General features: G+C 32.3%; 1 protein-coding gene across 1 annotated transcript in view; it reads left to right on the top strand.

Moving 5' to 3' along the window:
• LOC145664571 (uncharacterized) overlaps positions 1–9365 on the top strand; it is an 822099-nt gene extending 812734 nt beyond the window's left edge. Inside the window, exon 4 of the mRNA XM_081731348.1 lies at positions 6540–9365. Coding sequence (XP_081587474.1) covers positions 6540–7463 — 924 coding nt within the window. The 3' untranslated portion in view covers positions 7464–9365. The remainder of the gene's footprint in view (positions 1–6539) is intronic.
• Positions 9366–15392: the final 6027 nt, after the last annotated feature.

The following is a 15392-nucleotide window of genomic DNA, read 5'->3' as shown; positions in this document are numbered from 1 at the left end:
TCAAAATCCAGTTTATTTAATTTTTTTTTTATTTTGGCAAACTCTAATTAGGGATATCTTAGCTATTACTCTAATTTCATTACTATTCTGGAATCTTCTAGTTTCCAAGAGGTCGGACGATTTTTTTTTCTTTTGAAATTCTAAATTAACGCCGTCTCTAACCTTCCGGAGGATTTTCGGGACCCTGCTGGTTTGGGCCGGATACGGGGATCGGATTTCAATCTTACAACCAAACTCTTGTGGGATTGGGATCTGATGGACACAGAACTTGCATCCTTGGCAGCAGGGCGCTCCTTGAGTCTACGTATTTGAGTAGACCACCCTTTTGGCATGTTAAGAATATTTTGGCTATGGATTTTGTTGAGAGCGAAATTCGACTTTTATCTTTGTAGCGTTAGTTATTTCTCACTTAAGTCTTTGGCGCCCCTATTCTTCGTCTTCCTTCTTCTCTATCTCTCTCTCTGTCTTCATTACTTCGAGATTTTTTTTCAAATTTTTCAACCTCCCCCCCCCCCGGTTTCTGAAACTCATGAAAACATACAATATTCATATCACTTATTTCGATCGTATGTACTAACTAAGACATCGAGGGATGCAATTCGTGGAGGTATTGCAGCACATCTCAGGACCATTTTCGCGATATTTAATCCACCACGAGAGAAACTGACGAGAAGGTACACTATGCTTTCAGATTCCTGAAAACATTTGTTATTCATTGATCGAACAAATTATATCCATTGATTACTGATTTCTGGTTTTATTTCTATTGATTGGTCATATAGTGTGTATGTATTAATAGTTTGGGCCCACTAGTTTCGAATAACATTGATTTTTTTTCTGTATATACATCTATATATGTACTTACATAGTTTTAAAAGTTACGTGCCTGCTCTATTTGTTGTATTTCCACCTCTTATGTCAACTTATTAAATAATACCGACTATTTTTTTTTATATACGCGGATCTTTAGTAAATTGAGAATGATTATTGATTATCGGGTTTATACATATAAAGTTCAATGTCGCAACCTTATAAAAAAAAAAATAATTTTTGTTAGTCAGGGTTTTTGTTTTGTTTTTGAGCCAATAAAATATGAATACTTATCGAATATAAAAAGGTTATGTAGATATTAAATGTCGACGAAATACTACGATGGATATTAAAGTGAAATTTATTATATTGAGTAATATGAATATATATATATGTGAGTATGTATGTAGAGGGCTCGGTATTTACCCTGGTTGTTTTAGGTTGCCATAGACTTTTGACACCCGATATTGACCAACTATTTGTGATATATAGTATTACCGCGTAAATTGTAATAAATGACATTTTGTTGAGTTGTTATTGATGTTTGTAACTATTAAAGTTGAATATCATGTTAAATACTGCATGTAAATAAAACAAGTAGCAGGTCGTAAGAAAAGTAAAAATAACCCTAATCCTTATCCAAATTTATTTGCGAGATCATAGTGAAATCAGTAAGCTACGAAACAGTGCGCCCCACCAACGAATCTTCTATCAGTAAACTATGAAACGAATCTTTCCCCTACGATCGGAAACCTAACTATTCGGTGACTAGAAATCTTTTGACTACACGATCTATACTAGAAAAAAATTAGTGATCTTAAATTCAACGAACTGAAATTAGGTTAATAATTTAATGTGAATACAGGAATATGGAAATATGTTCCCAATGTTTGGGACTGGACTCGATATTTTAAATCTTGATAAACTTTGAAATTTTATATCAAGTGCGTCAAGTGACGAAATGAGAAATTTAAATATATATGTGATATGAAGCAACTATTTGTCTATAGTTAAAACAAAAAACGATTAAATACTCTCATGGACACAAATCACAGTGCGTAAAGAGAGTTGAAAAAGGAGTTATTATCGACGTGAGAACAAAGACTCATAAAATTGTCGAAATGTCTCCTCTTGGGACAGAGACTCAATAAAATGCTACTAAAGTGTTTTTTTTTTTTTTAGGAATGATTAACCAATTTTTTTTCCCACAATGATATGTATTCATTGCACTGAATCTTAAATATATTGACCTTTGAATTTTTCTTTCTTTATTTTTGTCTTTCGTCTTTTGTCGAATTTTTTTTCATGTAATCCAACTTTTAATATATCTAGAAAGAGAAATGTGTTATTTGATCTTGTTGAAAGTAGTGGATTTCTGTGCATGCTTATGAAACATTCTTTTCATGTATAAAATTTTTCCTGTTATGTCAAACTAAGTTTTCTTTTATTGAAATGTAATAAATGTCTATAGAAATGTAGTTAGGTTAGTTTAATTCAACTAAATACAACCCGAAGTATACATTGTCCTGTATGAATGTGTGTGTGAGTGAAATGTAGGTTTAGTATTAAGTGCACCAATTATTTTGACATATATGTGTGACTTATTATAATTAATGGTAGTTGGCAATTAAAGTCATTGAATGTCAATACTAACTTAATTTAAGTTGGCTCTATGAAGGAAGTAAAAAGGACCGAAGTAGCCTGAACAAATGATCATCATGGGAGAACTGTGAAAGTCAAAATCTTAGACAAATATGTGATACTCTGATTTTTTTTTCTTTCCCTCTGTGGTCGTTTCTAACATGCCATCAACTTCGTCGTTCATTTTTCAAATATTGGATATTAGTCTAGAACTTCTGGAAATATTGAATAAACGGTAAAATTGAACTTTCTCATCTATCTCAGAGCTAGATTGGGATAATTCGGTAGTTGGGGTTAAATGGATCTAGGTCGGGGATGTATGAGTTAACATGTGTCTACCTTTGATTACCTTAATACCAAATATTCACCCAATAGCTATTGGAAATGATCCCAATTCGATAATTATTCACTTTCCTTTACCATATTTCTCAAAATATCCAGTAACAGTTTCCTCTTTATCACCTTCTTACTTTACCTCTTTCCTCTTCTATCTTCCTTTTCCTTTCTTCATCTTCTTCTTCTATTTTTAATAAAACTGAAAAGGGGGTCGTGACTGGGAATTCTATATGTAATAAACACGGTCATGTATTTATTTATTTTATTTTTATTTTCTTTAGAAGTCCGATAAAAAGTTTTCTCGTTTCGATCGAACCTAGTATGTTCGAAATTAAGAAATGGGTAATATATTCCAATATAATTAGACATAAGCTGATAGCTTCATGAATATCCCCACCAGGGGTGAAGGGTTCCCACTCACGACTTATTCCGTGCATCACATTTGTTGCAGATTCTTTCTTCCCTCAATCCGTTTTAGATTGACGAGCCGTGACGGGATTCGTTGTTATGGAAACGGTGGTTTCTATGGCAACGGCCCCTTCCTTTTTCAATTATATATCGCTCTCAAGGTACTACGCTATGGAAAAATGTTTATGCATTTGATGACGGCGTTCCAACTTTTCTTTAAACGTTACTGATAAATGACATTGTTGAGGTGTTGCCACATCTTTGCAAAGCAGAGAACTGAAATGATCTGTCGCCTGCTCGCGTGTTTGCACCGTAGCGCGTCGACTTAGCCACACTCCTTTACCATGTGACAACGTAGCATCACAAATTTCGTTTCATTCGGCTAGCCTACGCGCCACCGACTGCGTATCATGCTTTAGTTCCTCTTCCGTAGAAGTTGAACGTTCAAAATTTAAGGAACTGCTTACAAATGTTTTTGGCATCTGATCCATTGATAAGTTTTCTCCTCATCAAAACATGATTCAAATGCTTAAAATATATTGAAAAGAGACCTGATGGCTATGGTGGATTAAGAAGTCCCGTAGTGCAAAACGTGTCGGATTTTGCACTATTGCATTGCCACATAAAGCACTAAACCTTCATTCTTATCATCAATCAAGGCAGCTTTACTCTTAATTGTGATACATTTTATTGTGCTATTTCTCATTTTCACTATTCAGTTCTGACGAAAAAGCAGTGAATAATTCAGCAGCACACCACTAGAACATACACCGATGAAAGATCGTTTCGGAGATATTTCTGGGACCTCATCAACATCTAGCCACTCTGCAGAGCTCCCAAGACTATCGCCTAATGAAAATGAAATGAAATCTCCCAGTTTAAGGTTTCACGCTTATGCCGCCTAGGCTACAGGAGACGATGATGATGAGAAATGAATGGAATGGTGGAATGAATAAAGTGGAAGGAAACGGAAGAATGCTGACAAAACCCACGCACACGGTGTTTGTCCACTACAAAGTTTATTTGCCGCTAACAGCCAAATTGGTATCGAGCAAGGGACCCCACGCACCAGAGGTGAACGCTCTACCACTGAGCCACTAATCAGTTCAAAAACGGAATCTATCGGCTCGTGAAAAATATAGAAAAACTCATTTTCAGACGTTGTATCACATGTTGTTGAATGGAAAACCAACTTATCTTTCCAGGATGTAACAAGCATCTAATTAACAAGCAGTTGAAGACACCTATCTGATATGAGGACAAAAGAAAAAATGCAGAGGTTTTTATTTAAAGGTGTAGGGACATGAGTTTAGAAGTATATGCAGAGAAAAGTAATTGAAATTCACATATTACATAACATTACAAATTATGAATACATAAAATATCAATTATTACTTTCGACAAAATTGACATTTTCAAATATCTAGGATCAACATTAACAGACTGACCCTATATATATACACAAATTTAATATCAACTGAAAGCTGGGAATTTGTGTTATTATTCAGTCCAAACTCTTTTGTCTTCGCGAATTCTGTCGAAGAATTTGAAGCTTTAAGTATACAAAATGAAATTATGGCTGCTTTGCAGTGTGATTGTAAAATATGGTCACTTATTTTGAGGGAGAACGCAGATTGAAAGCATTTTAAAATAAAACCCTGAAACAAATAATTGGATTCGAGCGGGATGGGAATGAGGAATGGCGAAAACATCAGAACTAGGAACTACATAATTGATACTTTACCTAACATTGTTAAAATCATCAAGTCTAGAAGGCTCAGGTTAACAGGAATGGAAGAAAGTAGAACACATGCAAAATTTTGACTTGAAATCTAATCTTAAAGAAACATTTGGAATGCCTAGTTGCAGATGGGAGAATATTAAAATAGGTCCTCAGAAGTAAGAAAAAATAGAAACCAGATTCATTGGCTAAGAACAGAAATCAATCAATATTTTTGTGAATGTTGCATTGAACTTCCAGGTTCCACAGATCATAGAGCTAGTTATCTAGTTTGTAGGAAATACATTATTTAAATATTATAAATAAGAAATTTTATAATGTTTGCCATCTTGTTTGTGCCCTTATGTACACTTTCAGTGCGTATACTTGCAAGTTGAAATTCTGCTTGAAGTATAACGCCTTAGATCAAATCTTCGATAACTATTTGAATTCCACTTTAATTGTAAATCTTGTTCTAAACAATCTCTGAATTACTTAATTCAGAATTCTATGTAACATATGGTACAATAATAATCATAATTGTGTTTTCGAAATACGTACATAGCCTATATTTCTTCTCTGTGAACATGGTAGCTGGAAATAGCATAGTACTCACCTCAAGCAAAGAGTATCTGGTTGTTTCCCAGTGGATGATCTAGGGGAGAGATGTGGAAGAACTATCCCCCTCCTAAAGGCTTCTTTTTCTTCTAAGCTCAGTTGGATTCACGACATAGAGCCATATGGCCCTCCTCGAACTACTACTACAGATTTCTCTACAAATTGGCATAGATGGTGGTGTTATTCGAAATCTTCAAACATGTACCTATATCATTCCGATACGCCATACATGATGAACGTTCATGTGCTAGGAGCTCGAAATGGGGGAACTTTGTTCCCAAACTTTTTAAATTACAGTTAACGTACTTGTCTTGCCAATAGTGTAAGATAATACCCTGGCATAAATAGAAATGAAAGAAACAGGTCGTTCCTGCACATTTCTTGATCTACTTTCAGCACAGCACTACGTGGTATACTATTAAATACAATAAATCACTTGTTATATTATTTGTTGAAAATTTATATGTTGTTACAATATGCTCTCATTGTGCAGTAGATGATCCTCGTCCTCCAAACAATCATTCTAGACCATCTGGTGGTCTGTGGTTGACAACATCATTTCCTTAGATTATTTCATTTCCTCCCATATTCTCATTCCACTAATTATTTTTATAACCATTAACTTTCATTTTTTGTCTATCTCCTTTAGTTCAAAAGACATTTACGTGGGGGAATTAAATTATGTAATTCATTCTTTATATACTATATATTTAAGCAGAAAAATGTACACTCAAATTTCTACAGAATAGGATGATTAAAGCCACGTATCTGCTTACAAGTTAGTCTATAATCATATGCACATATTTATCGTGTTCCATTCATAAGCACAAACGATATTATTATCAATAAGTATTACGATGCCAAATAATGTATGCTTTTGTTTCGATTGTTTTCTTTAAAATATGTACCTTTATTTCTTTTCTTCTATCCTGCGAAGTGCTCTTATTCACAATACATAATCGTGATCAGTTTATTTTAACAAATCTTTTATCTTCTTTCCTTTCAGATTCGAGACGCATCGTTTGGCGAAGACGAGGACGGCTTCTATCGGCAAAATGGTGCAGCGAATGTTATTCTTTACGTTGGTCTCGGTATGATCGCCGTTGGACTTGTTATAGCTTTTGTAGGGATGGGCGAAAAGGGTTTTAAAACGTTGGAACTTCGACTGATAGGACCAAGCCTTATCGGTAGTGGTGTCTTATTTTGTCTTCTGCGCATTCTGTTTTGTACCTGTCCTTCGTGTTGCAAATGCCTATTTAAGAGAAAAAAGCAGGAACGCAAAAAAGATCCTGAACACACAGATGAGGCTTCATTGATTGACAGTGGTGGAGGACCTGGTGGGGGAGGGGGTGGTGGTTCGTCTGGGGAAACGTGGGCTTCTAAAAACGGTAAAATTGTCCCCAAAAGAAATGAGGAAGGGTTGAAGACTGTCACACCATCTTATCAGCCCCCGAGAACACCACAAAGTGCTGTTGTGAGTGGGAGAAGTAGTAGTGTGAGGCAAAAGACTCATATTCCTAATTTTATCGGAAGCCATAGTGATGAGGAGGACAATGATGTGGCAGATTGTAGCACAAGTAGTGGACGGATGAGTAGTGCCCGCGGGAAGAGGCCTGCAGGTAGTGCCTCTTACAGCGGAAGTGGGAAAGGTAAAGGGAAGGGTAAGTCATCGTCATCTGCAACGTCGCACGAACAAAGTCATATTTTAATGAATGGACTGGTGAATCCAGACCCCGACGCTCATAGACTAGAAGATGAACTTGAAGAAGCGATCAGAATTCGTTCATCAAATTCGATTCGATCGACATGTAGTCGGAAAAGTACGAGATCGCTACCGGAAACTCATCGTGCTAGCAGCAGTGCTACTAGAGACACCTCGCGGCAAGAAAATGAAATAGTGCTTAGTCCTTCTAAGTTGGAGAACGTTTGAAAACAAGAACGTCGCTTGTTTAAAATTTTCGTTGTTATTTTTTATATATATACTTGAGAAAAAGAATTTTGTTTCCCTAATTTTGTTGAGGAAATACTACGTGAAATGAATGATTGAAAACCACTTCAAGAAAGAGATGGAAAATGGAACGCGAAATGAAAATATGAGTTGGAAATAATGGTTCCAAAGAATTCTGAAGCAGAATGGAGTGGATAGAAGAAATTCTGAAGTGGAAAGAATAGTATAAAGGAAGAAAGAAGAGATAATTAACCTATTTTTGCTGATTCTTTTGTTACTGTATACCTGTATGTATATGTAAATAGCTCCTACATTATCCTTTAGCCGCATTTTGTGGCTACATAATATAATTTTAAAAATCGGATGTTATTATATATCTATAATATAATGAATGCATTTAAAATGCTGCAAATCATGCATTCATTACATCCGAGTGCCTGGCTATGCTTTTATCTCTATTGTTAACCAAGGTCCTTATAATAGATGATAGCGTAATTTTTACAGGAATAAGCAAGATAATATTAGCTGTAACATAAGCGAAAGAATTTTAAACTCTACATACTGTATATGTATTTGTTTAATTTTTCGAGAAAAGCATGAATCTGTTTTCTATTTAGAGGGCCTTGAAAACGTGATAAAAACTCACTTTCTACTCGCTACTACATACATACATTTGTCAACTGAAATAGAGGTGACCATATTTCAATCCTGGAGTAACAACAGGTCAGGGAGGAGGGAATATTTATGGAATTGTCCTAATTGTCTTCAATGAAGAGGACAATAGGTCGATGGCTTCCATTTCCTTTATGGAAGAAAGATATCATATGTTCATAACATATTTGATATGGGCACAATCTTGGATTGGATAACGTGGACAATGAACGAGGTTAAGTTTATACGTCACTCCACTTCTTGCGCTTCCGTAACGAAATAGTACGATATTTCAGATTCTCCAGGAGGATTGGTCACCTCTAATTCCCCCTGTCTCCCGCCAAAAGTGCATTGTTATCTGTCGCCATCATGTAATGAGAAAACTATTTCACTGTTTTCTTACTGTACAAGAAAAGTAAAAACGTACATTACATTGATATCATATTAGGAATATTTATATAGATATTATATATGCTATATATATAGAATCATATATATACAATATATACATACATATATTCTGTGATGAGTATAAATTGTTGATCAAATAGAAAATATATCGACAAATGCGTATATACATACCTAAACACACGGTCAGCTGCATCAATGTAAACGAAACACAATCAAAGGTTGTTTAAATACTTTAAATATTTCAATATAATTTTAAAACGATTAAAAGCTGTAATATCCATTATTTCTTACTTTTTAAATTTTTTTCTTAACAAAGATAATTAAAAGGAACAATTATAGATGGTATTTGTCAGGGCCGGATCCAGGATTCTCTGAGGAGGGTGTACCAACAAGTACCAGAAAATTTAAATCAAATTTGAGGTTTTAAAATGCCTTTAGGCATCTGTGATGTGAATGAGGAATTCCTTTGGAAATGCTAAGTGTCTGCTCTCGATTAATTCTTTTCCTTCAACCTTCATAAAATTGACTTAAACTATTGATTTTGCAAAACTCACTGCTAGCTTTTCACTTTAGGTAATGTATATTTACAACGATGGGGGGTGCACGTACAGCTTTCTGGGTTCCTTTTTTTATTTTCATTTTGTTATCATTATATTCTAGCATTGAAACTGTATGAGATATGGATTAAAGTAAAGTGCGACTGGAACTACATGAACTACCAACAGATAACGAATCCGGATCTCCTGTGTAAAAGCGACAATGATACCTTCGTTTAGCAACAACAGAATTCGATATTTTATTACTTCATAGGCTAATGAATAGGCTAATGAATAAGTTAATTTAACGAAGGCATTCAATGAAAGCAACCAGATAATAATATTTTTTAAAAATATGATCAACAATTCATTTAAATTAATAATTTTAGTTTATAGTAAAACTGTCCTGTATTGTTAGTTTTGCTTTCTAAGTTGAGATTTCGATGTTTATCTCGTGTTCCTTTCTATCTTTCTTTTGGTTTAAAATTCACGTAAGGGGAAAATGTTAATATAATGCCAAAAAAAGCTTGAATTAATGGGTAATAATATTATGTAAAAATCCTATTTAGATTCGTTGTGGACGTTTTTGAATATATCCCGAAACCCTGTCCCTACGATAACTTGAGAAATTTAGATATCGTATCATCTCCTAAAAAGTGTAGATTAATTTAAATTTTCAGACATACGACTCTTGATGTCCGAAGTGAATCTTAACGACATTCATTTCATTCTTGTAACTTCAGTCATACGTTTTAAGCACAATTGAAATTAGTATGATCTTAAGTGTGTTGATTAAATTTCATAGTACAGTAAAACATGTCTTCAACAAACCCTTTATTAAACGTAAACTTGTGTTAAACGGAAATATTTCACGGTCCCATAAATTTATTGCCGAAAACTGTGTTAAATTTCCTTCGTTAAACGGAAACTGTATTACGCGGACAACGGAAATGTAAATAAGCCTCTTAATGGAAAATTTCAAGTTTCGGAGTGGAGTATTTAGAAAGTTTTTAGACATCCTATGAGAGGTTACATAGAAATATATTTTTAGCAAAACAGGCAATGATGTGCAAACCGAAGCGGACACAACGGGGACTTTAATTGAGAATTATACGAAAAGTCTGAAAGGAGAAGCGGAAGTGGAAGAAAAAGAAATATAAGGCATTGAGTTTGAAGAAGAGTATAGGCTAAGGACTTATCAAGATTCTATCAAAAAAATTAAAGAAACTGCAGCATTCGCCTTACGTCGAAATGATATTGATATGCTTAGTGTGGTTTCTCAGGCTAAAGTCTCTGTGGAAAGTTGAGTGAGCAGACAAGCAGTGAGTGTATAGAAAACCCTTCTTGACTATTGGAAAAATTAAGATAACATGTGTACAGCATTTTTCTGTTCATTTTAAGTTTTCCGTGGATTAATTCGTAGTAGAAATAAATACTGGAAATAGACTAAGATACGCACATCTTATTTTATCTTAGTATGTCCATTATATGCATTATTATTATTATTATTATTATTATTATTATTATTATTATTGCAAAGGTCTACCTTCGTTTATCGGAAACCTATCTTTAAGGGAATTTTTTGCGAGTCCTGTTCAATTCCGCTAAAGACAAGCTCTACTATACAATATTTTCCCAACTATCGCAAAACAGCTAGAAAGTAAAGTATAATAACATTTTATTCCTTAACGTTTCTTTGCAACCTATTTTTCACAAAGTCAATAGTTTTAAGCTTTCAATTGTTAAACAACATAAGGGTCATACATTGACATCATCGTTTGACAGATCGTTCAACAAAGGAGAAATTCTTAGAAAACAATAACTTTTCTAGATGATACCATTTTTGAAAATTACGTTGTAAAATAATTTTGTAAAATTTGCATAAATAATTTCATTTTAAAAATTTAATTTATTTTGGTAGTATTTTGGAAACCGTTTAAGCATATTTTAAATCTTAACGGGAACTTAATTTTAACTATTTTAAATATCTATTCCACAATGGAATATTTACAATAATTTAAAGAATTTATGTTGTATTAAATATCAATAATGTTACATTTCTTATTAGACAAAATTTGCATTGATGCAGCTGAAAAATAAACATGAAACGACTAAAAATCATATCATTTAACAGTGTGATATTGAACATATTCTAGCTTTCACTTAGCTAAGAATACCTTCAGGCTAACCTATTTTATAGCTGTATATTAATTACCAAATCAAAAGGGCCAATCATAACCACTTAGAGTAATGAGATACTTTCCCCTGCGTTGATAGTACTGTTAGACAGAAAAACTTATTATTTGACCAAACAAACTACTTCATTATTGTATGCTAAATAACTATGTGCCTTTCATAACTTTATATATTCTCGTCTTGAAGAATTTCATGGTATCTGATCTCAAATTTCGAAAAAGAAGCAGTAAATTTGAAAAACAAATATCTTGTAAAGAAGCCAATTACTATTACTTCCACTATAAAATCTGTGTCACGCTATTCTTAGTTGAGAATAATATAATACTTTAAAGCACATAACCATATATCAATATATGCTTATCATGGGTATCTGATATATTGGAGGGTTTAACATCATTTGTTGATTAGAATTCCTTGATACAAAGAAAACTATGAGGCATGAACCTAATGTATAACAAGGGATTCGAAATAAATGTATCTATATAAATATTTTCTTTTAATTCGCACAAACATTAATTTATTTGGAATTAACAATGAAAACCATCATCATGACTTTAAAAAACATCTATTTGTAAACAGTTATAATTTTTTCATTCATAAATTCTTTTCTAAGAGAAATTTAGGAGAATGGTGCTATTCCTTATCATCCTTAAGAATAAATGTAATTATACTTCAAAAACTTCCAGAAAAATTCATCATCACCCAAGCGTAGCGTGACAGAGGTTTAAGCTATCATGTCAAAATATCGGTAAAAATAAATAAAATTATTTATAACTATAAAAGAATCTTTAAAAGTAATTGAATTATACTTTTATCAATTATCAATTATAATTAAATAATTTGAAGAAGTATTTTTACATTGGTTACAAACACAAAGAGCTCAAATATTGGTAAGTTGATAAGTTCTGTTGTTTGTAAATCATGAAGTGATAAAGATATTTAAAGTATTGGATGTCTTTATATTTGAGCGAATTATGTCTTAAATTTTCATCAAACGCTTAAAACATTTTTGAATCTCTGGATAGGAATATGATATTGAAAAAAGTATGTAATATATTAGTACGGTTATTATCAGAAAACTTCCTTAAAATTTATTTGCTTTTTGTGTTATTCTACATACATATTATTCTGATACAATTACTCCATAATGTACATTTATGGATTTACCTATGCCACAAATAATAGACAAACCAAGAAATAATTAGCTTAAATACAATTATATATTAAAGGAGCAATTAAATTATGCTGTAGGGAGTATAATATTAGTAAACATACCAGTTATATTTATAACTTCATTTTTGCAGTATCGACTCCAAATGCTGTTCCATTATTATCAAAGATTCCATGTTTTTATATGTTGATTTTTTTTATTATACCTCAAGAATCTTTCGGCTGATATTGTACCAGTAACGTCTTCAACAAATATTTTTTAAACGATCTATATAACAAAAAATTAGGGAGAATACACTATATGATACAGGATATATATGAATATTGTTCATGTATCTAGGCAGATTGCAGATAAGGAGGATAGTGTACGGTATAATTATTATTATTACGTATTATTACCTAATAATTGACTTTCAGCGTTAACAAAGTAACATTTAATGTGTGTTATCCTGAGTTGCTACTGTCTTCTTCTCTTACAGCTAATATATTTGTTTCCCAAATTCTATTTATTTTACTATTCGTTTACTTTAAAATATGTTTCAACACTGTGTACTAATGTTAAATGTCTTTTACAGTTTTGTACCATGATGTAAAAATATAGTATAACAGCCAATTTAAGTAATAGCATGTTTTTGTATTGAAGGAAAAAGAAAAGTAAATTTTAAATTCCATATAACTTTTAATACCTATATGTCAAATGTTAAAGAAAACTTTTTCTTTTATATGTACATACAGTATATCACATTGAAATCTTTTACCTATAAATTTTGTTATCAGTTGTTAGAAAAAGCGTACATTTTCCTGTTACATGTTCTTGTCAATAGCTACAAAACACATTAATGAATTTAAGGCATTTTCGCTACCAAAGAGGCAATTACGTCAGCAAAAGAGGAAATTAGTGGATTTGTTTTGAATTTATTAATATATAGGGGCTATACTCTTTTTTTGCTAACACCTGTACCAAGAAAATGAAAATAATAATATTAGTGCTTCATTTTTGAAAAAATATATACTAATGGCATCTGAAAACGTTGAAACTACGACTGAAACTACACTACAGAAACAAACATAATACTTAAGAAGAAAAAGAGATGTGTAAAGAATTTTAGTGGTACATGCTTTTTAAATAGAAAAACAAATAAATGAAGGTTCTTTGTTTAAGGTTTATTTAATATAACGCTTTATCTATATTTTAATTATTAAATATTACAATACTTGCGCAAAATTACAAATATTGGGCAAAAGCATATTTTATTTATATCTTTCATGTCTCCTTTACAAATGAAAAACTTCTGATTAGAAAATGTAAGGCCGAATGATTTGAAAATTCCTATACATATTGTTTACGTGATAGGAAGCTTAAACATAGAACATTAATAGCAATCGTGTACGGAACTCATATATTGATTCTTGATATATTGATTAATACAACTGCTTAAAGTAGGATATAAAAATCAAATTAATTGAAACCTCCTTACTCTGCTCTAGAATAATGTTGTATGATAATATATTTTATGTTCATAAAAGCCAAGACACAAAGTATTATGTTTCATGCCATATTTCTATTTATTGTAATTAGGCTTACCAACTTTATGATATACAAATCCAAGAGCTTTATTTGGAATCACAAAATTATCTTTACTACCTAAACTATTTTCAGACTAATGACCTCAATACCAATCACTACTCTGTTTTGGTCTTCGTATTTCAAATACATTGGTTGTACATTGGTTATTCTTCACCAAATCTAACTTGAAAACCATCATAAAGAAAGAAAAGCAATATCGATCTACACACGTATGGTTTAGTAATTGCTTTACTAATTTACGAAAAAGCAGCGTAATTCGTGCCATATATAAGCGTCATTTACAAGAAGTCTAGAACAACTATTGGTTCAGTTGATATTACTTAGGGACATACTATTGTAAATTATGTATGCTTGAGATCTAATATTTCTTATGTGAGCTTAAAGAAGCGACAATCCGCAATTGATGGCAGAATGTTTTTCTTTAGGCATCTTTAATAAAAAATGAAGCAGGAATTTTTATATTAGTTCAGTTAAATTCAAATATCATGTTGAAACTTTGTGCAAAGACAGCTTGAATCCGGATAACTCGTACTCTTTTGACAAATTATTAACTTTAATTTTGTATCGCTTACGAAAGATTCGATCATTATGTTCGAACATAGCACTAATGAGATGAATCGTGATTCTTTCATGAAATGAATCTATGTAATGAATCATTTCAATGAATTGTTTATCATAATCCTGGTATATACTACTATTCGCAAAAGCTGTTAATTTTTATTTAAATCTGTACGTGCACCATACTATTTCTTTGTGCACTAATAGAGTTAGTGATATTCTGCCTACTTTTGCAGATAGCAAGAAAGGGAAGAAAGTAAGTCTCATAATAACAATTATTGTGCATACAATAATAATTTAAAATCCTAGTTTTTAGAAACATATTCAAGTTGATAATTCAAGTTGGTAATATATCATGTAGATTGTAACACTGTTTAAGGTTTTTGTCTGAAGACAAACAGCGAACTTCATAACTACAGAGAGGCAGAAGCAACAAAGCTTTCCAGCCGCGCAAATAATTCATATTATTTTATCATTCCCATTCCACTCAATTCATCTTCATATCATGTAGATTGTAACAGTGTTTAAGTTTTTTGTCTGAAGACTAAGAGCGAACTTCATAACTATAGAGAGGCACAAGCAACAAAGCAATCCACCCGCGCAAATAATTCATATTATTTTATCATTCCCATTCCACTCAATTCATCTTTGCGGAAAAATGTGTAGAAAACTAAACGATTCATATGATCGAATGATTCCCAACCAATTTATGATAGAAATGAGCTATTTGTGCAAAAAAAAAAGGAAACATGAAAATTAAAATTATCCATACGAGTGAATCAAATGAGCAAATACTTTCCG

This window comes from Thermobia domestica, chromosome 11 (genome assembly GCF_964235325.1).
Source record: "Thermobia domestica chromosome 11, izTheDome1.hap1.1, whole genome shotgun sequence".
NCBI lineage: Eukaryota > Metazoa > Arthropoda > Insecta > Zygentoma > Lepismatidae > Thermobia > Thermobia domestica.
Note: the sequence above shows the minus strand (reverse complement) of the source record. Positions and strands in the feature narration are given on the sequence as shown.